General features: G+C 41.2%; 1 protein-coding gene across 1 annotated transcript in view; it reads left to right on the top strand.

Annotated features, from left to right (window-relative positions):
* jmy (junction mediating and regulatory protein, p53 cofactor) overlaps positions 1 to 21,456 on the top strand; it is a 28,526-nt gene extending 7,070 nt beyond the window's left edge. Inside the window, exons 2-10 of the mRNA XM_083983133.1 lie at positions 2,726 to 2,899; positions 11,604 to 11,754; positions 12,216 to 12,385; positions 13,319 to 13,484; positions 16,860 to 17,050; positions 17,152 to 17,238; positions 17,727 to 17,822; positions 18,637 to 19,177; positions 20,303 to 21,456. Coding sequence (XP_083839259.1) covers positions 2,726 to 2,899; positions 11,604 to 11,754; positions 12,216 to 12,385; positions 13,319 to 13,484; positions 16,860 to 17,050; positions 17,152 to 17,238; positions 17,727 to 17,822; positions 18,637 to 19,177; positions 20,303 to 20,616 — 1,890 coding nt within the window. The 3' untranslated portion in view covers positions 20,617 to 21,456. The remainder of the gene's footprint in view (positions 1 to 2,725; positions 2,900 to 11,603; positions 11,755 to 12,215; positions 12,386 to 13,318; positions 13,485 to 16,859; positions 17,051 to 17,151; positions 17,239 to 17,726; positions 17,823 to 18,636; positions 19,178 to 20,302) is intronic.
* Positions 21,457 to 25,018: the final 3,562 nt, after the last annotated feature.

The following is a 25,018-nucleotide window of genomic DNA, read 5'->3' as shown; positions in this document are numbered from 1 at the left end:
CCCTCCCATGTTCAGCTATTGTTCTTGTTTGGAAGAATATTTATCACAGCATCCACATTTTAGAGATTTAAATTAAAGGTTAAGTATGATAGCTGACCAAATTTGCTGTTTTTACTAAATTAATTTTTAATAAACGTCGTGGCCATGAAGGAACCAGGAAGTAAAGTTATAGAAATTACTGCAGAAAATGTTAAAATACGTATAAAACATCAGATTCCTCCAGTTTTCTGGAACCAGCTGAAAAGATTTTCAGATTAAAAGCATGAAATGACTGAAACAAGTTAACAACTATGAATAATTACAGGTTTTATCTGTAAACACATTGTTTCTGCTTTATAACGTGAGATATGATGGTGTCTAGGAGTCTGCGTGGTGCCTTTGCGTGTAGTCTGGATTTCTGGATGTTAATTTCCTGACGATACATTGTTAGTTTTTAATCAGGGTTTGATTTGGAAACCATTATTTTATGAAATAATATCAGGACGTGATGACATTTTAATGATGCAGTTGAACTAAAAATCAATAAATAATGTTTTTATATCAACTGAGCCTGCAGAAGATCAACATGATCCGTTAATCTGCTGATTATCTCTGTGATTGATTGATGACTGTTTTGCTTTATAAAATATACAAAGTCATTTCCAGTCAGTCTTCCTGAGGCCAGACGTGACTCAGTGAATTAGCTTATTTTGAAATATTCAGTTTATAATCACAGAAATCCTCCCGGTTGGGATTGTTTAGCCTTTTTTTTGTTGTTGTTGCTACGTTGTGTTTAGTTGAGTTAATAGTTTAGTGTCTTTAACGATAAGACGTGGTGTAATCCTGCAGCCTTTGAAGTGCCGGCTCAGCAGCTCTCACACTGAGCCGTCTCAGGCCCTCTGGCTCTCGTCAACAAATAGATTTGACTATGTAAATAAAGTTACAGCGGGGAATGAGAACGTTGTATTATTATTATTTAAAAAAAAAAAAAAAAAAAAAGAAATGGGAAAGAAAGAAACAACAGGAAAAGAGGAGGCCTGTAAAGTGCTTTTATTTTGAAAATCTCCAGCTCAGTTTAAACCTGTTTCATTCTTCTTCTTCGCTCATTTTGCCAAGGAGGGGAGGGGAGGATAGGGGAGGGGGGGGGGCAAGGGAGCCGGTGCACGGTTGGTCTGGTCAGCGGTTGCCACGGAGACGCAGGCCCAAGGTAAACAGTGGGAGCAGTGTGTTCGAGCTGAATCGTGCAGTGTCTTAAAAAACCCCAGAGCCCGGCGCAGCAGCAGCAGCAGCAGCAGCAGCAGCAGCAGCAGCAGCTTCATATATAAGAGTCTCCATTCATATCTATGGAGAGAGAGAAGCTGCACTTTATTCAAACAGAGACTCAGGGCGGTGGTACATTTCAATATTATCTGAGGGACGACGAAGTGAAGGAGCTGCATTGTTGTTGCTGTGGATGTGGATTGTGTTTTTGTGTGTCTGTGTGTCTGTGTCTGTGTGTGTGTGCACAATAGATGTTTTGATAACGTTTATCTCAGCAACAACGAACAGGAACGGTCTCTGTGGACGCACACACACACAGACACAGACACACATATGGAGTGAATCAGCAACAACAGTTGGGGCCAATTTATTCTCATTGTACTGCTCTCCAACAATGTACTTCATGGTGTCATTCCTGAACACACACACACACACTGCTCTTAACTCCTGGATATTTTTTTCCTCCTTTGAGCTTTGAAAGAGCTTTTGTTACAGACTCTGTGTAAGTTATGAATTAGTCAGACTTTCACATGAAAACCTCCAGTTATAAACACTGACATCACACAGCTATTTGTTATTATGAAAGTCCATTTTGTACGGTGGCCCAGAAAGGTCAACACAACACTGCTCCTTCAGAAAACACACACAAGAAGCAAATTCAGACAAAACTACTTCCTCAATTTGACGACACATCATAAGCTGCAAAAACTCACAACAACACAACTGACGTGTTTCTGGAGGACACAAAAAAGTGACGGACCAGGCTGAACGCTAAGCTAATAGTTTATATATTTGAAATGAGACATTATAATAAACCAAACAAACTGACTTTACACCATCCTGCTGCTGTTAATACTCAGACCCTTTCATCATAAATTAATCAGCCAATAACTTTGAATTGATTGTTTAATTGTGTTGGAAATTTGAATCGTTATTTCTTTTAAGTCGAGTTGTTTGGAGTTATGTTTGTTTTTGTCCGAATAATAATGTTACATTCTTTAATGGAGTAAAAGACTGATGCTGTTTCTGTCTTTTCGGTCTGTCTTCATACGTACCATTTGTTCATTTTGGCCAAATAACAAACCAAAAAACAAACAAAAAGCAAATATTCACATGTGAGGAGAAGGAGCTGGTGAAGGACAAACTGATTAATCCATTAAAAAACGACAGTTGGTCAATTGTAGATTTAAATTTTGACCGGTAGGAACAATAATTATCAGTAATTATTGCTATTTTGCTATTGTCAATCATTTTTTAAAGCAAAAACAGTGAAACAATGAAAAATATTAGTTTCTACTTAAAGAATTTTATGCTTTTTGTTGCTGTTTGCCTCTGAAAACTTTATATTTTTTGGAAGGGAAGCTGTGATTTCATTTGTTTAAAACATGTTTTAATACAGTAAATGTTTGTTGAGTTTGTTCTTTTCTTGAATGATGACTGACTGTCCCCCTGTGTGTGTCTGTGTTTGTGTTGTGTTGTGTCCCAGGTGCTGGACCGACACCGAGCCCTGGACAGCATGGTGGAGCTGCTGCAGGTTTACCCCGAGGAGGACGAGGCGTACGGGGAGCTGCTGGAGGCCACCACGCAGCTCTACCACTACCTGCTGCAGCCGTTCAGGGACATGAGGGAGCTGGCAATGCTGCGCCGACAGCAGATTAAGGTAACACACACACACACACACAACACACTGATGGATAGATATACCATCTGTTTTAAGGGTTTGATTAAAGCAGGTTCAGGCCTGGTGTCGCTCACTCTTCACTAGGGCTGAAACGATGACTCGAGTAATTCAATTACAACAAAGGATCGAGGCAGTTTTTCCTGAATCGAAGCTTCGTTTAATCAATCACGCTCGAAATATACGACATGTACCGCTTGTGTTTCACGCAAACTTTTATTCCTGACACACGGCGTCGTCAGAGTTCGTCTTTCGGTGCAGTGATTTGGCCTCACACACAAGAACATACACTCCTCTTTATATACAGACTTCACTCACTCACTCAGTACGTTTACATGACACTTTGGAAAACCGAATTATTGCCTTAATCCGACTATAACTGGACAACTGAGTGCATGTAAACCCCCCAGCGCTGGCATAAGACCCCGGAACAAAAACATCCAACCTGGTATTGAGGAGGAGGACACGTTCCCGTCAGTTATTCCATTTTCTCAGTTGCATGTAAACTGGGACAAGGACAGAAGTCTGATTAGACGCCAAAATCGAATTTGGAGCATAGCTCGATTTAAGCTGTGCATGTAAACGTACTCACTCACTCACTCACTCATGGCATCAAAATAGATTTCAAAATATCAGGTGGTTAATAAGAGTAGAGATGCACAAATATTAAAGCCTGAGGATATTCTATCTAGTAAGCATCAGTAGGCTATGTCACAATTATTAACTGTTCATTTGCAAACGCATCCTTTTAATATAGTAATTCAAAAAAGGCTTACTACTCGATTACAATAATAATCGATAGCTGCAGGCTTTCTCTTCACTACAGTCGACTCCACCAGCTACAACGTCGTCGCTGTGTTCGGTGGTTTTTTAAAAGCTGGTAAACGAGCCCTGTACCACTGCATGGTAAAGTCTACTCCCCCCCCCCCCTCTCTAAGCCCACTGTAATGACATTAGCATTAGTTGCTGAGGCTCCACGCGGCGCTGATCGTCATGGTGTAGTGGCCGATCTGCGCTGCCCTGTAGCTCTGTAGCTCTGCATCAGGGGGCTGTGGAGGGCAGAGGATCAGCCAGAGAGGCTTTTTCTCCCTCCGCCCTACAACCACCCACCCCCCCTCCACCCCCCCACCCCGCCCAGAGCGGCTTAACAACCAGCATAAGTATTATTACAGCAGCCACTAAACCACTCAGTAATTCTGCAGCCTCAGCACACTCCTCTGTTTTCCACATTCTCCCTCCGCTCCGTCTTTGTTGTGTTTTTTTTTTTTTTTTTTTTTTTTTATTAGAGGCTTGAAAAGGGAAGTAAATCCACACAGACTCCACCATGTAAACACACACACACACACACACAGTAGAGGTCAATAGGTCACAGTGCTCCCAGCAGCAGGAAGTGACGTACACTCAAGTACAAAACAAGAATAAACACAGCAACAAAACCATTCATTTATCAATAAACCGTCACGTCACTCCGACCCCTGAGATGCATTCAGGGGCAGATCAAATAGTAGGAAACGTTTTTTTGTGCTAGATTTTTATATTTGAATGAAAAACATTCGCATTTTAGCCCAGAAAATATGTTTCATTTACTAAATTTAGTGATTTTTTTAATCTTATAAAAATCGTAACTTTAGAGGCTGCTATTTCCAACTTTATAAATAGAGTAACCTCATGTAGGGAAAGTTAAACATAAATGCTTCTATCATGAAAAATAAAAATAGTAGGAGAGGAATATACAGTCAGAATATCAGTGCAGACCTACTGTAGATCTGATACTGCTGATGAAGAACCTCTCCCTGTAAATATTGATGATTAATGTGTAATTTACAGCCTGAGACAAGATCTGGTTTCACTGTGAGAAGAAACTGAGTCAGTGTGTGTGTGTATGGTTGTGTCACTGTGTCACTGGATAGTTTAACTCTGCAGCAGAGACTTAACTCTGAGCCTCCTGATAAAGTCCAGACAACCGGTCCTGACGGGTTCACTGATGCCTCTGGAGGTTTTTTTTTCACCCTTTATTTGTTCATATTACAGCAAATGATCATCATTAAACAAAGCCACATTATCTTTTAGCGTTATTTATTTGTGGTTTTGTTATTTGTTGTAAAAGCAGATTTATTTGTATTGGACAGGATCAGGGATAATGATAATGATATGACACATTAAAGCAGCAGACTGACGGAGACAGAGTCTGGTTCCTGTTGTCGAACCGGACTGTGTTTACTGGACTCACACACACGCACACACTCACACATGTATCTGTCTTCACTTCTCTCAGTCACTCGCCCTCTGTGTTGTTGTACTTTCCCTCCTCTGAACCACATTCCTCACACAGTGTGTCACTGACCTGCACAAGTGACTGTGGGAGTCGGTGTTATGGTGTCTTTTTTTTTCACAGGAAATTTCACAGGATGACCAAAATGCATGTGGCAGTTTTTCTTTTCTTTCTCATTCCTAAACCTGCTACATACCAGACTTTCTCATACGACCAACAAATAAGCTGAAAATCTACACATTTTATACGTAAATATGTCACATTTTAGTTTTAAAAATGTTTAAAGGTCAGAATTGCTTCAGATTTGTTGAGGATCTGAACTGTTAAATAGATAAATAAGTTAATCTAGATCCATATCTCATCAATTTAATTCACTTTATCATTAGGAATTATAGTTATAAATGCACAATGAGGATTTAGGAGCAGATATCTGGAGTGAAGTTTCTGTTTGGAGCTGTAGAGGTGAAACAAAACTCAGGCAGGTGGGAAAGCTCCTCAGGTGTGAGAGGCACGTTGGTATTTCTTCTTTTTCTTCTTCTTCTTCTTGTTTCTGAGAATCTGAAGTCAGTACGATGAAGTTTCCAGCTCCACCACCTGCTCCCCCTCAGGGCGAACCAACCAACAGCTTGAAAACAAAGCTGTATGCAAATGAATCCCTGATGCAGCCGGCAGAGGCGGTTGGTTTCTCCTGAACTGATGAGTCAGGGACAGAGAGAGACAGAGACAGAGAGGGAAGGGAGGAGGGCGTTAGGACACAGGACACACAGGTCATTTACATGCAGTTTGCATCCGACCTGACGTGGCGTAAGGTGAAGAGAGGGGGGAGAAAAAAAAAGAGGAGGATCAGTTACAGCTGGTTTGTAGCTGTGGTGTCGTTTCCAGAGGCCTCACAGGGTTCATTAAAGGAAAACTAATGATTATTCTCTCCATCAAATGGTTTATCAATCGATCAATTAGTTGATTAAATGACAGAATATAGTGAAAAATATCAATTTCAGATCCCAATCTGACTTAAAACGTGCAGTCGTGCTGTTAGACACACATTAATTAAAAAAAAAAGAAATTCAAATTGTGACGATTGATAAAAGCATTGATTGTTTACTGCATAATCAAACTACCCACCTCATGTCTGAATACCTCATTGATAAAGGTGAATATTATGTGTGTTAAATATATAAATTCACCTCATTATGACATAAAACAGATAAAAGCTGCACATTTTCACACAGGAGAAGCTGATATTTGAGAATATTTGACTTTTTTCCCTGTAACTGTGCTTAAATTTCTTAGTTTCTATAACCCACTGAAATATTAATCAGTGATCCAAACAGTAATCAATAGTTTTTCTGTCCATTGATGAGTCATTCAGCTCCGGTGTTAAACTGAGTCGGCGGCGCAGCAGGTGGGCCGATGTATGAACCGTCACCTGAATGACTCCACAGCAACAAAAGGCCCCGGGGGTGTCGAGTGTTTTGGTGAATGGTGCATTGTGGGAAAAGCCCTATTACATGTCGGAGCGGCGCGGCGCGGTGCAGCGGTGTCCTGTTGCCCGCAGGGTCGAGTCCTGCCATGAATTAAAAATGTGTTTTTTCTTTTTTCTCTTTTCTCTGTCTGAGGTGGTTTTGTAACGGAGCAGCAGCAGCAACGAGCTCCAGTTACTGTTTCACATCCACCGTGGCGTCACATGGCAACGGTTGTCAGGGCGATACCTCAAAAAAAAAAAGAAAAGAAAGAAAACACCTGCTGCGTTCATGGCCAAACAATATATTACGTAAACATCCATCATTAGGGAACCATATTCATATAAATTCAGATTCACTTTGATTTAACAGTTTGTTTTATTATAAAAATGTGTAAAATGCACATTTATACAGGATAAATTAACAAACACAAAGTCTAAAACACGACACGATCATCTTCATTATTGATTATTATATATACTGTATATATTTATTGATCTTTCCATAAAATATTTGATAATGCAGGAAAACTCCCAACATCCTCAGATTATAAACGATTAGAAACTCATTTGATTGTAAGTATCATAAATTGATCAAAATATGAAGACATATCACATTAAATGTGATCATATCTATTTTTTCACTATTGTCTGTTTTACAGATAAATTAATTGATCAGTTAATTGAACTGATCGATGATGAAAATGATTGTGTGTAACTTCCCTGCTGTTTTTTTTTCACTAATCAAGTTATACAAATAAAGTTTAGCATTTCATTACGTTTATCTAAGTTTATTTAAGTATAGTAACAGTTGGAACAATCATAGTCAGTCAGTCATATATGAACGATTTGGATTTAAAGCAGGTAAACCAGGGAGAGTGAAGACATGAAACCTAAAAGTGTCTGATAATTGAACAGTTTAATTTCTTAAAAGTGCAAATCAGTTTGACAGTGTTGTTTTATATCGGTTTGAGTAGATTTTTCTAAAGAAAAAAAGTCTAAATGCTCTGATTTCAGCTTCTTAAATGTGAATATTTCTGGTTTCTTTGTTACTTTATGACAACAAACTGAGTATCTCTTCTGTTTGTGAACAAAACAAGACATTTGAAGACTTCATCTTGTGGTTTGAGAAACACTGATTGACATTTTTCAATATTTTTTTTTACATTTTATTGACCAAACAACTAATCGATTAATCGTTTACATAATCAACAGATTAATCGATAATGAAAATAATGGTTAGTTGCAGCCCTAGAACAGAGGATAAGTGAACTGTCTCTGGTCTCTGTCTGAGATTAGATGAGATGAGATAGCTGCGTCTCCCTGCTCCCATCCCAGCGCTGCACCGCGGGAACCTGCGTCACTTCTATTTTCAGCCGCTCTGTCACGTCTGTGTTTTGTCACCGACAGACAGCTGTGAACCAGAGGTGTTAGAGGAAGTCGTTCAGTTACCTCGGTAACCACCCACCACACTCCCACAAGGAAGAGCCGTAAAAAAAAACAACAACTTCAAAACAGATAAAACAGTTAATTACGCAGTTTGTTTTACACACAAACAAACACACACACATACACGTGGCTGAGAACCAACAGGTGAACGACCTGGAGTGACCTCATCTCTCCTCTGCAGCTGTGTGTGTGTGACCAGGTCAGGTGACCCAGGGCTCTGTGGTACGAGGCAGGATTTAAGGTCAATGAGGTAACTCCAGGTTCAAAACATGAGCAAAACTACCGACCAATCAGATCCCTGGGAAAACACGGAGGCATCATTCCTACGGGATCCTGACGGGGACAAAACACTTAACGAGCAGCGCGTTTAATATAAATAAATCAGTGGATTTGTTTTGCTGCATGTGTTTATGACTCAGTAAATATCCAAACCATTACATATGACTTCATTCAGTTGATCCCATGAGATAAAACAAACCTAAAAATACAGAGTGAGTGATCACATTCCTCCTCCTCATCTATTGTCTTCAAGAGCCATAAATCAAACCCGGTTTCCCTCCGTGTGTCATTCAACTCGCTCTTTCTCAACCCGATAATTAACACTTTGATCTTTTAGCTTGTTTGAAACACAAATCTGTTATTATTTGTTCGCTTACAGTCTTAAAAAACGACTTGTTCCTGATGATCCTTGTGACAGTTGGGTTTTTTGTTTATATTAAATTCCCCGGATGAAAGGCCATGTTTAGTGTAAAACAGATGGAGCAGCGTGTGTGTGTGCGTGTGTGTGCATGGCTGCTTTTTTCCCCTACTTTGCATAAAAACAGTTGAACATCAATCAAACTCAGGTTGTGACACCGGGACTCAGAGGTCAGAGAGGTCGAAGCAGCTTCACTGTTACAACAACAGAGGAGATTTGAGACCTACAAACACACTTTATTTTATTTACATTTACATTTCTACCAGGTACAATTCACGTTGTTTTAAGAGCTACCGAGCCCAAAAGGAAAAAGTAGATTTTCTACTACTAGAATAAAATTAATAGATAAACCAGTGGGGCAATCACTCAAATAGAAAACGTGCAAACTGCAGTTCATCTTTAACAAGAGTGCAAAGGATGTTTTTGTTCTTTCAAATGCAAGAAGAAGTGATGTGTTTAAGTGTCGTCGGTGTCAGCAGCTCTCATCAATCTGCGTTAAACTCACATGTGTGTGTGTTTTCTGCAGCTGGACACCGACTCAGCTGCAACACACGGAGTTAAACTTTTTACTTTAACTCTTTTTTTTCTCTCTTTCTCTTTTTCCTGAAGTTTAAATTCTTTCTTTCTTTCCTTCTTTTTTTTTCTGTCTGGTCTCTGATGTCATCTCTCCTCCCCCACTCGCTCCCAGTTTCACCCCAAAAACCACTCCCTGTTCTCGTGCCTCACGTGCAGACACACAAACACACACTCTAACACACACTTTAACACACACACACACACACACTCAGTACAAATCCCTGGTATGAGCTGGTTCACATAACTCTGACTCTTTGAGGTTTTGCCTGCTGATTACTGTGCTCTTGTTTATTTTCGAGCACCTACACACATCTGTTTTACATTGAGATATTAATATACGAGTGTGTATGTGTATATGTGTGTGTAAATGTGTGCGGGGGCCTCACAGGGAGTTTGGTGTGTGTACATTTTGTTCCTGGGGGTTGTGTTTCCACGTGGCACCGCAGCCCCCCATTCCCGTTCCCTGTTTCTCACTCTTTTCACACGAGGCCGGACACGAGAGACGGACTCTCCTTCTCTCTCTCTCCACATGTGATGATGATGATGATGATGTTCCTCCTTCATCATCATCATCATCATCATCATCTTCATCGTCGTCGTCGTGGCTCCTCGTGGCTCCTCTTCTCCCTTTTGTTTTGTTTTTAGTTCTATTATCAGTGATGTGTTTTGTGTCCCAGTAGGACACTGGGTTAGTGTCACTCTAAACACAAACATGCACAGACTTCACTGCTGCTGCTGCTGCTGCTCTGTTAACTCCATCTGCTGCAGCCGGCCGGTACTACACACACACACACATACACACACAAACACAGACACACACACAGAGCTCTGCACTCACTGATCCTCACAGGTGGAGGAGGAGGTGGTGGGGGCTTCACACTCAGGTGAGAGAGACAGGTGCAGGTGAAAAACAAAAGTCAGCTTTATTCATAGAGGACATTTAAAAGACCAAAGTGCTTCACAATTATGTGCAAAACAAGAAGAACAATGACAAAAGAAACATTTAATAACAATGGCTACAATAGAAAAGGATGTGTTTTGAAGATGTTAATGGAGGTGGTGAAGAACGAACGAAGAGAACAAAGAATCTGCTGATCATCATTTCTCTATTATTATATTATTTACTGTTTTATGTTATACTTTTTTTTTTATTATAGCCAATTTACATGTTATTTGGGGCGTTTTTGCTGAAGTGAGAGAAAGAGACTGGACACAGCTCAGGATTTTGTCTATAAGATATTTTTTTAAAGTTAGGAAAAGCCTTTTTCAGTCTGTTGTGATGTGATGTCACTGCAGAGCGTCAGGATGAGGTTGTTACTACGACACCTTCAAGAGCCCCGATACAGGTTGGATTTAAAAACAAAGAGAAGCTGTTTACAGAGAAACAGAGCTCGTCCTCAGAGGTGACAGACGGACAGGTGTCAAAATAACACGTCTTCTGTTGAGTTGAGTTTTTGAAGGGAAATAAAAACTAAAGCTGTAGCAAAGTGGTGTTGAAATAACTCATCTTTAAATGTTTATTTATTGTTTCATGAGCTTAAAATGTAGAAGAAAAAAACAGAAACATGATGTTATCTGTTTTCTGACCGGTTGAAAAGTCAAACCTTTTCGTATTTTTGTTCACCTGACCCGCTGTCACCCCCACGCTCCCCGTCAAACCAAATGAAAAACAAAAGCTGCAGCAAACTGGTGTTGAAATAATCTATCTTTAACTGTTTATTAATTGTTTCAAAAGTAGAGAAAAGTAAAAATCGAATTAAACCGTACAAACACAACAACAGAAACATGAGCAGTAAAGAAAAGTCAAACTTTCTTGTTCAAGATTCAACGTGTTTATTGTTTATTTGCACCGTAGGAACCATGTTTCTTTGCCGTCCACACACAAACGCCAGCATAAGCACTATAATAAAAACTAAGTATAAAAATAGAAAGACGATTAGAAAGCAACAATATTATAATAATAATAATAATAATAATAATAATAGGACAAAAATACAAGACTAAAAGCTAAACACAGATGGTAACAGTTGTTTTCTATGTGTTATAATAAATGATAACATGAGTCTGATGGCAGAGAGGAAGAAGAGTGTCTCGTATAATGTTTGTTTCCTGTGTCGATGTAAATCCCGTTCACCTGACGACCTGCTGTAACCCCCCCCCCCCCCCTCTCCCTCTCTCCTCTCCTCCCCCCCCCCCCCCCCCCCCCCCCTCCCCTCTCTCCTCTCCCCGTCAGATCTCCTTGGAGACGGAGCGGCTCGGCCCTCGCCGCGTGGACGGTCTGAGGAAGGAGGACGAGGAGTGGCAGAGGAAGGCTCACGCCGCCGTGCTCTCCATCCAGGACCTCACCGTCAAGTTCTTTGAAACCACGACACGGGCACAGAAAGGTAAACACACACGCACACACACGAGGCGTTTCCTGTGTTTTTGCCTCCTCCCCCCTCCCCCCTCCTCATCTTCTCCACAAGTATTTTAATCCCCAACCATCCCAGCTATGCACAGAAACATGGTCACTGCTGTTCACGCTCCGATCATCATAAAGCAGCAGCGCCCAAATTGTTGTTGTTGTTTTAAGTTCGTCCATCCGTCTCTCCCGTTGTCATGGACACAATATCTCGGTGACACTTCGACAACGCCTTTTTAAAATTTGGCAAAACACATTCACTTGGTATTTTATGATTCAACCTGGAACTATTTGATCTCAGCAGTGGAGGGATACGGACACCAAGAGCTGATTCTAGTTCAGTTCTTCATCCACTAATCGATTGATGATCACGATGATCTCAATAATCACTGACTGTGTGTGTGTGTGGTTGTGTGTGTGTGTGTGTGTGTGTGTGTGTTGCAGCTCTGTACGAGCGAATGCGCGCCGACCAGAGGAAGTTTGGAAAGTCGGCGTGGGCAGCGGCGGTGGAGCGGATGGAGCGGCTGCAGTACGCCGTGTCCAGAGAAACACTGCAGCTGATGAGGGCCAAAGAAATCTGCCTGGAACAGAGGAAACACGGCCTGAAGGAGGAGGTAACATACACACACACACACACACACACACACACACACACACACACACACACACACACACACACACACACACTGGTGTAGATGTGTGTGTGATTTACTGAGCTGGTGAAGGGAAAAAATGGCCGTTGGAGAAACGACCTCAGGGCTCAGACTTCCTGTAACGGAGCGATAACGTCCTGGTGAACAGGAAGTGACTCACCGGCTCCGAACTCGGGTTCAGTTTCCACTGAGACACGTGTTAAACACAGATGTGGAGCCAGGTAGAGCTGCAAGGCATTGTGGGAAAGGGTGTAAATGTAACATAACGTCATCGTGTCAGGGTTCCCACGCGTCCTGGAAAACCTGGAAAATGGTTGACCAATTTTCCTGTCCTGGAAAACACATTGAAATTGAGAAAAATAGTCAAATGTCCTGGAAAATTATTTACCACATCATGACTCCAGCTACCAGAGCTCTGTCTGTTTGACTTTTTCAGACCTCACCAAGGATTTCTTTCCCAAAGAAGTTCCTAGCAAGAAAACTAGCAACGTTGAGTTGATGACGAGTGTTTCCAGTGTTGGACCTGTTGTCTCCTCTGAGAGAGCTGTAGTGGTCATGGTTTAAAAACAAAAACAACATGTTTTTGCGTTGTTCTATGATAAAATTGTCTTAATTTCTAAGCATGTAAGAGATTATTTCATAGATAAGTTGGAGCCTTTAAATCAGAACTCTGGGAGAGAGAATGAGAGAGAGGAATAAACACAGAAACAAACTGATTAAATGTACAAAAAACGCTACAACTGTCGAAAAGACTTCTCTGAATGGGGGATGTGTTAGCGTGTGGCGTGATAAACTTGTCCGTCAGACTGTAGCAGCTGAAAATGTCCTGGAAAATGATTTGAAGAAAAGACTGGTAACGCTGTGTGTGTGTGTGTGTGTGTGTGTGTGCTGCAGATGCAGAGTCTGCAGGGAGGAGAGGACGCCATGCTGCGGCTGGACCAGCTGGAGGCGCTGTACTACGAGCTGCAGCTGCAGCTGTACGACGTCCAGGCCGAGGTGCTGCGCTGCGAGGAGCTGCTGCTCACCGCGCAGCTGCAGAGTCTGCGCAGACAGATGACAGGTCAGCGTCATTGAGCGTTTATTTATTTATTGATTTATTCATTCATTCTTTGTTTAAAGGGACGAGTTTGTAGTTCTTATTAATTCAAAATTTTATTGGCTGATTCTTGGCACCTGTACATATAGTAGATACATGTATAAATAATGAACAATTGATTTGTGTTAATGTCTAAGTATTATATATATATTTATAGCCTGTGTGATCGCTTTAACCGAGACCTGGCTGAAGGATTATGATCCGACTCAAGATTTTGACATTGATGGTTTTGGTCAGCCTTACCGGCTTGATCGTGACGCACAAATCACCGGCAAATCATTGGGAGGGGGCGTGTGCTTGTACGTCAATCCTCGTTGGTGTAAGTCTGTCAAAATAAGAGAATCCGTATGCAGTCCCCACATCGAACTCTTATCAGTCTCACTGCGCCCATTTTATCTGCCACGGGAAATCCCACAGGTGTTCCTGACAGTGGTTTATATACATCCCAGAGCTGATACGGCAGAAGCAGCGTCCACTATTGCTAAACTTGTGCACCAATTGCAAAATAAATGCCCTGATGCCCCACATTTTATCCTTGGTGATTTTAACACTTGTAGTCTGAAACAGCATCTTGGTCATTTGCACCAGTATGTAAAATGTCCAACGCGACATGGTAAAATACTGGACTTGTGCTACGGCACTATAAAGGGAGCTTACAAATCCTTCCCACTGGCTCCACTTGGCTCTTCTGACCACAGCTGTGTCTTGCTTGCTCCGGTCTACCAGCCGGCCCTCAAGAAGGGGAAAGTTGAGCGCAAAGAGGTAGCTCTATGGACAGAGAGCGCTATCCGGGAACTGAATGGCTGTTTGCATAATACGAACTGGGATGTTTTTAAAGACTCATGTACTAATTTAGATGAATTGACTGACACTGTGGTAAATTATATTACCTTCTGCGAAGAGATGATAATCCCAAGAAAGACAATCACACTGTATCCTAATAATAAGCCTTGGGTCAGCAAATCCCTCAAGAATTCTATCAATAAGAAAAAAATAGCTTACTATCAAGGAGACATATCTGAACAAAAAGAAGCCCAAAAAATGGTGAAAAGGGAAATCAAATTGGCCAAAATGCAGTACAAGGACAAGGTTCAGGATGAATTCAGGATGGGCAATTCTCGCTCCGCTTGGAGAGGAATTAAGTCCATGATGGGAATTCAGGACAAGAAGAAAAGAGTGTCTAACAGTGACAAATCTGACTCCACCCTGGCAGAAGAATTAAATCAGTTTTATTTGAGATTTGATTCAATTGACTTCTCTGGAGAATTGTCTAAATTCAGGGAAGTTCCAGTAAGCAGTGGGATTCAGATAGATGAAATCAGTGTGTGGAGCAATTTTGAAAAGACTAACACAAGGAAAAGTCATGGGCCGGATGGCATAAGTGGCCGACTACTTAAATGCTGTGCCCCATTCTTAAGTGAAATCTTCACATACATTTTCCAGTGGTCCTTGTCATTAAATAAAGTTCCCACATTATGGAAAGAATCCACTATTGTTCCTGTGGCAAAGGTACCATCACCTAAGACATTAAATGATTATCGTCCTGTGGCCCTCACCTCAGTGGTGATGAAGAGTTTTGAGCGTATAGTAAAAAAGAGCTTGCTTGCTATGACGCAGACCGTGATTGATCCCCTTCAATTCGCCTACCAACCCAGGAAAGGGGTGGAGGATGCTGTGGCGACACTATTGAATTTAATTGTCAGGCACCTGGAAGGCAGGAAAACACACATACGTCTATGTTTTGCTGATTTTTCATCAGCCTTCAACTGTATGCAGCCTCTTGTCCTTGCTCACAGGCTTTCAGAAATACCCAGTGTTGATTTGGGAACTATATGCTGGTTAGTTGATTTTCTGACAACTAGGCCTCAGAGAACTCGTGTTAATGAAACCCTGTCTGGGACTCTGTTGTGTTCCACAGGCTCGCCCCAGGGATGTGTCTTGTCACCTCTGTTGTTTATGTTGTACACTAATGATTGTAAGAGCACGTTTGAGTCTAGGCACATAATTAAATTTGCTGATGACTCCGTGATTGTCAGCCTCCTGCAGGACCATGAGGCGGGCCACAGACCAGTCCTTGACCATTTTGTTAGATGGTGTGATGATTCTTATCTGCAACTTAATGTGTCAAAAACGAAAGACATGAAAATTGATTTCCGTAAGAATCCATCTGTCACAGCTCAGACCTTTGTCAAAGGCACAGCTGTGGACACAGTCAACCATTATAAGTATTTAGGCACCATCCTGGATGATAAACTGTCTTTTGAGAGTAACTCAGATGCCATCTGCAGGAAAGTAAATCAGAGGTTGTTTTATCTAAGGAAACTGAGGTCTTTTAACGTTGATAAGAAGTTTCTTAAACTGTTTTACTCATCTTTTATTGAGTCTATCTTAACTTTTGCAATGATTTGTTGGTTTGGGAACCTTAGCATATCAAATAAGAATAAGATGAAGAATGTGGTCAAACTCTGCCAAAAAACAATTGGCACTAACTTGAATGACCTTGACAATGTTTATCAGGTCAGAGCCATTCAGAGGGCAAGGGCCATTCTGGCAAACCCTCTCCACCCTCTTCATGCAGAGTTTCGACTCCTCCCATCTAAGAGGAGGTACACGTTCCCTTGTCAGGCCAAATCAAACAGATATTTAAAATCCTTTGTCCCGTCTGCCGTTAGATTCCTTAATACGCTGTAGGCGAACCTGTTGGGAAGGATGTACAGTACTGTAATCTGTGATGACTATATGTATTTATATGTATTTATTGTGTCATATGTGTGCTATGTGGGCTCTACTGTGTTGAACTTTTGCTGCAAACCAAATTGCCCTTCGGGGACATTAAAGATTTTCAAATCAAATTCAAATCAAATATAAACTATGAGCTCAGATCTCTGGATTAAAGCGGAAGCTATTGATTATTTCCATGATCAACAAATCTGCTGATCATTATTTCTTTATCATTATTACATTCTTTACTGTTTTATCTTCTTTTATTCATTTATTATAACCTATTTATACGTTATTTTGGGGCATTTTTGCTGAAGTGAGAGAGAGAGAGAGACTGGACACAGTTCAGGTGTTTGTCTGTAAAATATATTTTGAAAAGTTAGAAAAAGCCTTTTTCAGTTTCATCTTTTCTTCATTTAACTTGTTTAAAAGAAAAATCTTCACAAATCAGAGGTTGAAATCAAATATTTTACAATTTATTAAAGTTAATAAACATTTGAATTAACGATTGACTCAAAAAAATACTCACCAATAAATCAATAAACTCATTATTACAGTTTTAATCTGGATCTTTAGTTTTAAAAAAAGAAGCTGAAAACTGTTGTGATGTCCCCTCAGAGCGCCAGGATGAGGTCGTTTACTACGACGCCTTCGAGAGCCCCGACGCCATGAAGGGCGTGGAGGACGCCGCGACGCCGCCGTCCCCCCTCAGAGAGGAGGAGCTGGGCGTCCTGCAGCAGAGGACGCGGCAGCTCGAGGCTCGACGTGGCCGCATCACCGCCAAGAAAGTCTACCTCAAAAACAAGAAGGTGAGTGTGGCGGTAGTGATACGGCGCCATGGTGACGAGGTCGAGGTCGTTAGTTCAACGACGAGCAGCTGAGTGATGACGTTTTTGTTTTTCTGTGACAGGAAATCTGTATCGTCAATCACAACCAGAAGATTCAGCAGCGCCAAGGAAACACGACAGACAGCAACTCCCATCAGCCACTGCACCAGGTGAGACTCTCACCTGACAGGACGTACAGACCATAATATGGGTGCGACTTTCAAAATAAAAGCTTAAAAAAATCCCCCCAAAAGGCTGTGATGGAGGAGCTGCTGGTGAAGACGAGTGTTTAGTTACAGTTACTAGTTACTTTAGTTGACAAGTGATTGAGTTACAGCCCAGAACTGATTTTTATTAATCAGATTTTTATTGATTTCACAGGATGATTAATATTTCCATTTTATTACTTATTATCGATAACTGATATATATATTGATTCCTTTTCTCTTAGTGTGTGTGTTGTCATGTCATGGAAGCTGCTCTATAAATAACATTTATTATTGATTTAATCAATAGTCAATAATGTCTGAACTCGATTGATCGATTGATCGATTGATTGATTGATTGATTGATTGATTGATTGATTGATTGGTTGATTGGTTGGTTGATTGATAGGTCTGAGCCTCTGTATTAATCCTCTGGGTTGTTTCCTGTGAAGGTTGAATTTGAGGACGAGGAGGACGAAGCCAAACAAAACGCCAGAGTGAGTCAGGAGAGACAGAGGACGCTGGACCGACTCCGCAGCCTCAAACAGGTGAGACGCCCCCTCACTCTCTTTACTCTCTCTCTCTTTCTCTTCACTTACTGTATTCAATCTCTCTCTCTTTCTTCCTCTCTCTCACTCTTTTCACTCTCATCTCTTCTCTCTCACTTTTCAGTCTCTCTCTCTTCTTCACTCACTCACTCACTCTCTTTCTTCACTCTTTCTCTCTCACACTTTCTCTTTTCACTTTCACTCTGTTTTTCTTCTCTCTCTTCACTCTCTTTCTTCACTCTTTTTCTCTCAAACACTCTCTCTTTTCACTCTAACTCTCTTTCTTAACTCTTTTTTTTCTCTCTCTCTCCACTCTCTCTCAATTCAATTTCAATTCAATTTAACAAGCTTTATTGGCATGACTGTTAATACAATATTACCAAAGCATTGCAACAATGGGATAAACATAAATAAATAAATAAACAAATATATAATAATAATGAACAAACAGTGAAAATATCATTTAGCAGGTAAAACTCAACAGGAGCTCTGCTCATGTAGAGGAGCTCATTTTCAGCAGCTCTTCTCTTTTTTTTTTATGGCACTCATTCACATATTTTGCTGCTTCTAAAGCAGTGGCCCTTTGTTCTCCTAGTAGATACATCATTTTTCTTGGTCTGAGAGTTGGGTGAAGTTTGGTGTTGTGTGTGTGTGTGTGTGTGTGTGTGTGTGTGTGTGTGTGTGTGTGTGTGTGTGTGTGTGTGTGTGTGTGTGTGTGTGTGTGTGTGTGTGTGTGTGTGTGTGTGTGTGTGTGTGTGTGTGTGATTCTAGTGTCTGTGTCTGTGTTCTGATGTGTGTTTTCTCTCTCCCTCAGCGTTACCCGGGTCAGGTGACCCTCAAGTCGAGCCGCCTGCGTCTGACGGCGCCTCACGGTCGGAGGAAGGGGGCGGGGCTTCAGCCCAGCACTCAGGCGGCCGGCGTCCAGACCGACGGCGTCTCCGACCTCCCCCTCCCCCTCCCCCTCCCCCTCCCCCTCCCCCGGCTCTCGGCGCCGCCGGACGCCTGCGGCTGCGACAGCGTCTCGCTACCAACGCTGGACGCCTCCTCCTCCTCCTCTGCGCCTCCCTTCCTCTCGCTGCCCTCCCCCTCCGTCCTGTCGCTGGCTCCTCCCCCTCCTCCTCCTCCCCCTCCTCCCCCACCGCCTCCTCCTCTCCCCCCGGCCTTCGAGGACCAGGACCCGCTGTCGCTCCCGCTGCCGCTGCCGTCACAACAGCACCACTCCTCCTCGGACTGTGAGTCGTCGTCGCTGCCTCTCGCTCCGTTCTCGCCGCGGTTCTTCGACAGCAGCCAGCTGCAGACGGCGAGGAAGAAGCTGAGGAAGACGGCATCGCTCGACTCGTCCCAGTGGAGGAGAGGTGAGAGGGATGAATTACACTTTAAACACCTTGTTTTGTTCAAGCTCTTCACTTGTCACACACTGCAGAGTCTCACCTCATAGTGCACGTACATATTAAGGCTTAGTCCCGACAGCAGCGTACACAGTTTCGATTCCCGGTGTACATCCCTTTGCTGTGTGTCACTTCCACCTCCACTCTCTCCCTTCTTACCCTGTCACTCTTTCACTGAGCTATCATCATAAAAGCCTGAAACAACAGGAGCTGCGGTTTGAGACTTGAGAGTGATGCAAAAACGTTAAAATCCTTCGTAGACCAGAACGTCTCATTTTGGTTCAGTTGGACGTGACCCCTGGACTGAGACACAACCCACATGCAATGAATCATGGGAAAGATTGAACCAGGAAGAGAAGCTCAGTGATGATGTCATGTCGTCTGTTGTCAGATCAATAGAACGAATCGCCTTGTTTGTTTACAACTACCTCCGGGTAGAAAACCAGCATGAGAACAGACGAGTTTCACTATATTTATCTCATTTTTCACATCACTATATCACCGTTTAGACTAATCTGATGTTTGTAAAGTTTATAAAACCAATGATTGGACAAACATTACTATTTCTATGTGCACGTTTTTGTAATTAGTCATGGTTAGCGTAAATTGGCAGGGCTAACCGTTAGCTACCTGTTTAACTTTAATAACTCAGTAACTCAATAAACGGTCCATGAAAAAATATTTTTTCCAGCGGATATCTTAGTTACAACATGATTGAGCCCCTGGAGGGTTTTAACAGTTGACGTCCTGCCGTTAGCTGTCATAGCAACACAAAACACACACACAGAAATAGTAATGTTTCTTCAATCACTTCAGATTTGTCTAAACGGTGATAAATATGATATATAGCTAAACTCTCGTTCGTTACTATTGTTCTCATTCAAAACAACAAGGCGATTTGGTCTATAAATAAACACTAGATATCGATCAGCAACTGTTTGGAAGCTGTAGATCCAGATTCATAAAGATAAACATAGATAAATAAAATATTATTACTAAAATAAAAGCAGAATAAAAAAGGACAAAATAGAATGTGAGTAACAGTGGTTTATGTGTGTGTGTGTGTGTGTGTGTGTGTGTGTGTGTGTGCAGCGAGCTCGCCCATGGACGAGGTGCTGGCCTCGCTGAAACGCGGCAGTTTCCACCTGAGGAAGGCGGAGCTGCGTGTGCTGGCCCCCGACCCGGACGACGACAGCGACAACATCCTGGCTCAGATCCGCCAGGGCGTCCGGCTCAGGAAGGTCCGGACCCGACCGGAGCAGCAGCAGCGTCACGCCAGGAGCTTCCCGCACTCGGCCGACGCTCTGACCCGCAGCATCCACGAGGCGCTGCGGAGAATCAAGGAGGCGTCGCCCGAGTCCGAGTCGGAGGACGAAGGTCTGCCCTGCACCGACTGGGAGAACTAGAACCGACCAGGACCAGAACCAGAACCAGAACCAGGAGCAGAACCAGAACCAGGACCAGGACCAGGACCAGGACCAGGACCAGGACCAGGACCAGGACCAGGACCTTTGGTGCAATTGAAGCGAAAAACCTGCATCGTTTTTTTATATCAGACAGTTTCTCTTTTTGTTTGGTTTTTTATACGTCTGCATGAAACTGTAAAGACGGACCACTGTAGCTCGTAGCTCGTAGCTCGTAGCTCGTAGCTGTGATGGGTTTGTTTCAGGAAGTCAAGACACGACACTTCCTTCCTGCTCAGCTGAAAAGGAGTTCGGTTCACACACTCTGGGAAACGTGTGTGTGTGTGTATGTGTGTGTTTTTTCCTCGCACACGGGAAATAATGAGATTTTAAAAGTTACGCCAACGTGTTTCCAGATCGTTTCACTCATTGTTTAGTCGCTTTCTCGTCGTCTTTTCAGTGTTTAAAATGTGAGGTTTCGTATGAAGAACGCACACGTTTCCCAAACTGTTGAACCGCTCCTCGAACAGGAGGTAAAAGCCGACGGAGCTCATCTTCTCCTCCTCCACCTCCTCCTCCTCCTCCTGCTGGAAGGAAAAACCAAAAAACTGAACAGTGAGTCACGACTGAGGAGAATCAGCCATCTCATCTGTTTTTAGCTTCTTCACTTTACGGACGACGGAACAGATACGAAGAGAAACAGATGTTTATAAAGGAAAATACGAGACGATATGAAGAGGAGGGATTTAAAAAGAATGAGATCAGTAGTAGTAGTTTCAGATGGTTTCAGATCTGGTTTAACTTGAGCTGATCTGTTAAACTAGATCAGTTGAACGAATCTAGTTTAACTGATCTAGTTTAACTGATTGAGTTTAACTGATCTAGTTAAAGGGACAACGAGGAGTTTCTCCGTCGGCAGAACAAAAAATTCCGCGACAATAAAAAAGTCTCATATTAATGTGGATGAATCTACGTTACCCACACTTGTTAATGGCTCCATTTTCGATAAATACAATATATCGTTTTGTCTCTATCGTTATTTTATTATTTTAATTAATGGTGGAAACGCTGGGCGAGCCGACCAGCGTTTCCTTACTTTCGGTTTCGCAGACGCTGTCCCTGGCGGGTCGTGAGAATAACGCCGCCGAATCGAATCGAATCGTCGAAGGCTCATGGTAAATGTAGTATGAAAACACTTCGCTACGCTACGCTTTCCAAAACTCCTCGTTGTCCCTTTAACAGATTGAGTTCAATTGATCTTGTTTAACTGATCTGGTTTAACGGATTGAGATTAACGGATCTAGTTTAACTGATCTGGTTTAATGGATTGAGTTTAACTGATCTGGCTTAACTGATCTGGTTTAACGGATTGAGTTTAACTGATCTGGTTTAACTGATCTGGTTTAACGGATTGAGTTTAATTGATCTGGTTTAACGGATTGAGTTTAACGGATTGAGTTTAACTGATCTGGTTTAACTGATCTGGTTTAATGGATTGAGTTTAACTGATCTGGTTTAACGGATTGAGTTTAACTGATCTGGTTTAACTGATCTGGTTTAACGAGCTGCAGCAGAGCGAGGGCGATACACTTTAACAAGCACAGGAAACTTGAGTACGAGGCCGGTGGCTTTACTTCTGGAGATGAAGCGATGAACCAACAGAAGAAAAAAGAAGATGATGATAAAGAGCACGAAAACATCTGCACTTCTTCGTTCACTCGTTCATCTCCTCCTCCTCCTCCTCCTCTAACGATGCCGTTAACACCGGGTCAGTATTCAAACGACATTTTAGACGTCAGAGCCGAAATATATATACAGTACACGTGATTTACTTGAATCTAGTTTTTCTCTGATGAGCTGTCTTCACTGAGTTATTGAACAGTAATATTCTCTGACATGTGATCAATAGTGAACAGTGGTTTTCAGATATAAATGACGATTAGAGCTCTATCAAGTAACTTCTATTGATCATTTTTCAATGATCGGTTTATTATTTAAGGTTTTTTTTGTTCGTTTTTTTCAATCAAAGACTCATTGATTATTTTTATTTGCTTTTATTTGCTGCTTTTTATCATTGGAAACTAAATATTTCATCGATTAGACAAAAATAATTAGATTTTTTAGTGAATATCGACGGGCATTTTTCACACAAGATCAATAAAGTCGTCATATAAAGAGATTTTACAGAGATAGAGATAAAAGGAAGCGGGGAAATGTTTACGATGTCGATCAGCAGTTTCCTCCTCCTTCTTTTAAGAAAAAACAAACACTTTAAACACATGTGGAGCAGATGTGGAGCCGTCTGGACTCTGATTAAAGGGACATTTCGACTTTACTGCCCCCTGCTGGCGACAGACAGACGACGCTCCTGCTCCTGATCATGTGACCTTTCCGTTTATTTTGTATGTTTGTCGTTATTTTTTATTTTTATTTTACCTGAGAGTCTCACTCTCTTTGTTTCCACTGCCTTGTTTTTGTTTCCATACTTACCTAACGGAGTTGTTGTCGTCGTTGTCGTTGTTTGAGTTTGTGTGTGTGTGTGTGTGATTCTTTTTTTTTTTACCTTCTCATGTATGAACAGTGTCAAACTTCGCCTGTAACTGAAAACCTTAACTGACATTTTTTTTTTAATTATTATTATTATCGTATTTAAAGTCACAAACTGACGTCATTGAAAGGAAAAAAAGTTCAACATTCAGTGAAATGCTTAAACACGTTTTATTCTCCGAGGGAACGAGAAGCTCAGTGTCGAGACTGGAAACAGGAGGAAACAGTTCGGGGAGTTTACTGATGCTAATTAATTATTAATTTATTACACTTTAATTAACATGTTTTATTTTAACTATAGTGTGTTTACATTTTAGATAAAGTCATAAATTGTCACAGCTTCACCAAAAAATCACATACAACAGAGAAATAGAAACTGTGATAAATTGTAGTTACATTAGTTTAAAGAAGATTGACAGATATTTACTATAAATGGAAAATTAAGGGATTTAAAAAGGTAATTATGAAAGTACATTTTTATTTACTTATTTATATTTATTTTAACTTAATTTATAGTTTTTAAAATCTCAAAACTATGATTTAAAAAGTTAAAATTTTCTCTCTTGATATGAAGTTTAACTCTTAATACTTTTTTCTTTTTACTCTTTTACCTGATTGTTATGATTAAAAATATGAAATGTGGCAAAATTTCAACTTTTTATAGATCATTTTGATTTTTAAACCGATAATTTTCAGTTTACACCCAAATCACGATGAAAAAGTTAAATGTTTTGACTCACAATTATGAATTATGGTCCAAATCAGCTTCCGTACATCATTGATCTTCAAGTATCTGACACATTGATGAACAAATCAGGATTTTTTTTTTTACTTCCTACATTCAGATCAATTCACTCTTCAGGGTTTTGTTTACGTTCAGGTGCTGGTGGGCGGAGTTTGAGCTAGGCTAGCAGTTTCCCTCCGTTTCCAGTCTTTATGCTAAGCTAAGCTATGCTAAGCTAAGCGGCTGTCAGTGGTACTGATCTTCACGTCTCGTTATTTCTCTCGATGTTGAACTAGAAACAGAGTTACAGCCGTCAAACAAACAAACACACAAGCTGCTGCCAAGTAACACTTCCTGTTTACTGATTCATTAAATATGTTTTTTTTTTTTTACATCAGTTGTAGCTGTAACCTTGGCAACAGATACTTGACGTTGCTCCGTGACTCCCTCACACTGTCTCAGTCTCTTTTTATTTGGTTTTCATGTTATTGTTGGTTTTTTTTGGGTTTTTTTTTTTAAATCTCTTTGTCTGTTGAACATTCATTCATAGAATCCAAACCGTGACTCGTAGATTTTCCATCCATCCATCCTCCCTTGAACGTGACGCTAGTTTTGACCTTTAACCTTTATGACCTTATGCATGTGAGCGGTTTGAGGAACGAACCCATCACAACGTAAGTGCAATAATGAAGACGAAAAAGTCATTTTATGAATTATACTGTAAGAAAATGTAAAAATCATGGAAAATGTATCCGCATGCCTAAATGTATTGAAGTATTTATTGAGACTTCATATTTTAAAGAATTTTTAAAGCGTACAAATGTAAATGTACTTTATAAGGTTTCTTTTTGTCACTCTACGTTTCCTATCATGACATTCCTCTCTGCTTTCTATATCCTACTTATTATATATATTTTTTGTCCTTTCAAAATAAAATTAAGCACCAAAAATGACGTCTTTGAATGTTTTAGTGCAGGACTTTTATTTTGGTAACTGTTGAATTCCTCCAAAGTAAAACGTCCTGTAAAGTGTCGTGTTCTTCCCGGAGACAAACATTTTCTTTATTTACCCAGAAGTCATTGCAACAGTCCCGTTTAAGATGGTCAAGATGAATTTGGACTGGTTTCCATGCTA

This window comes from Trachurus trachurus (assembly GCF_905171665.1).
Source record: "Trachurus trachurus genome assembly, chromosome: 12".
NCBI lineage: Eukaryota > Metazoa > Chordata > Actinopteri > Carangiformes > Carangidae > Trachurus > Trachurus trachurus.
Note: the sequence above shows the minus strand (reverse complement) of the source record. Positions and strands in the feature narration are given on the sequence as shown.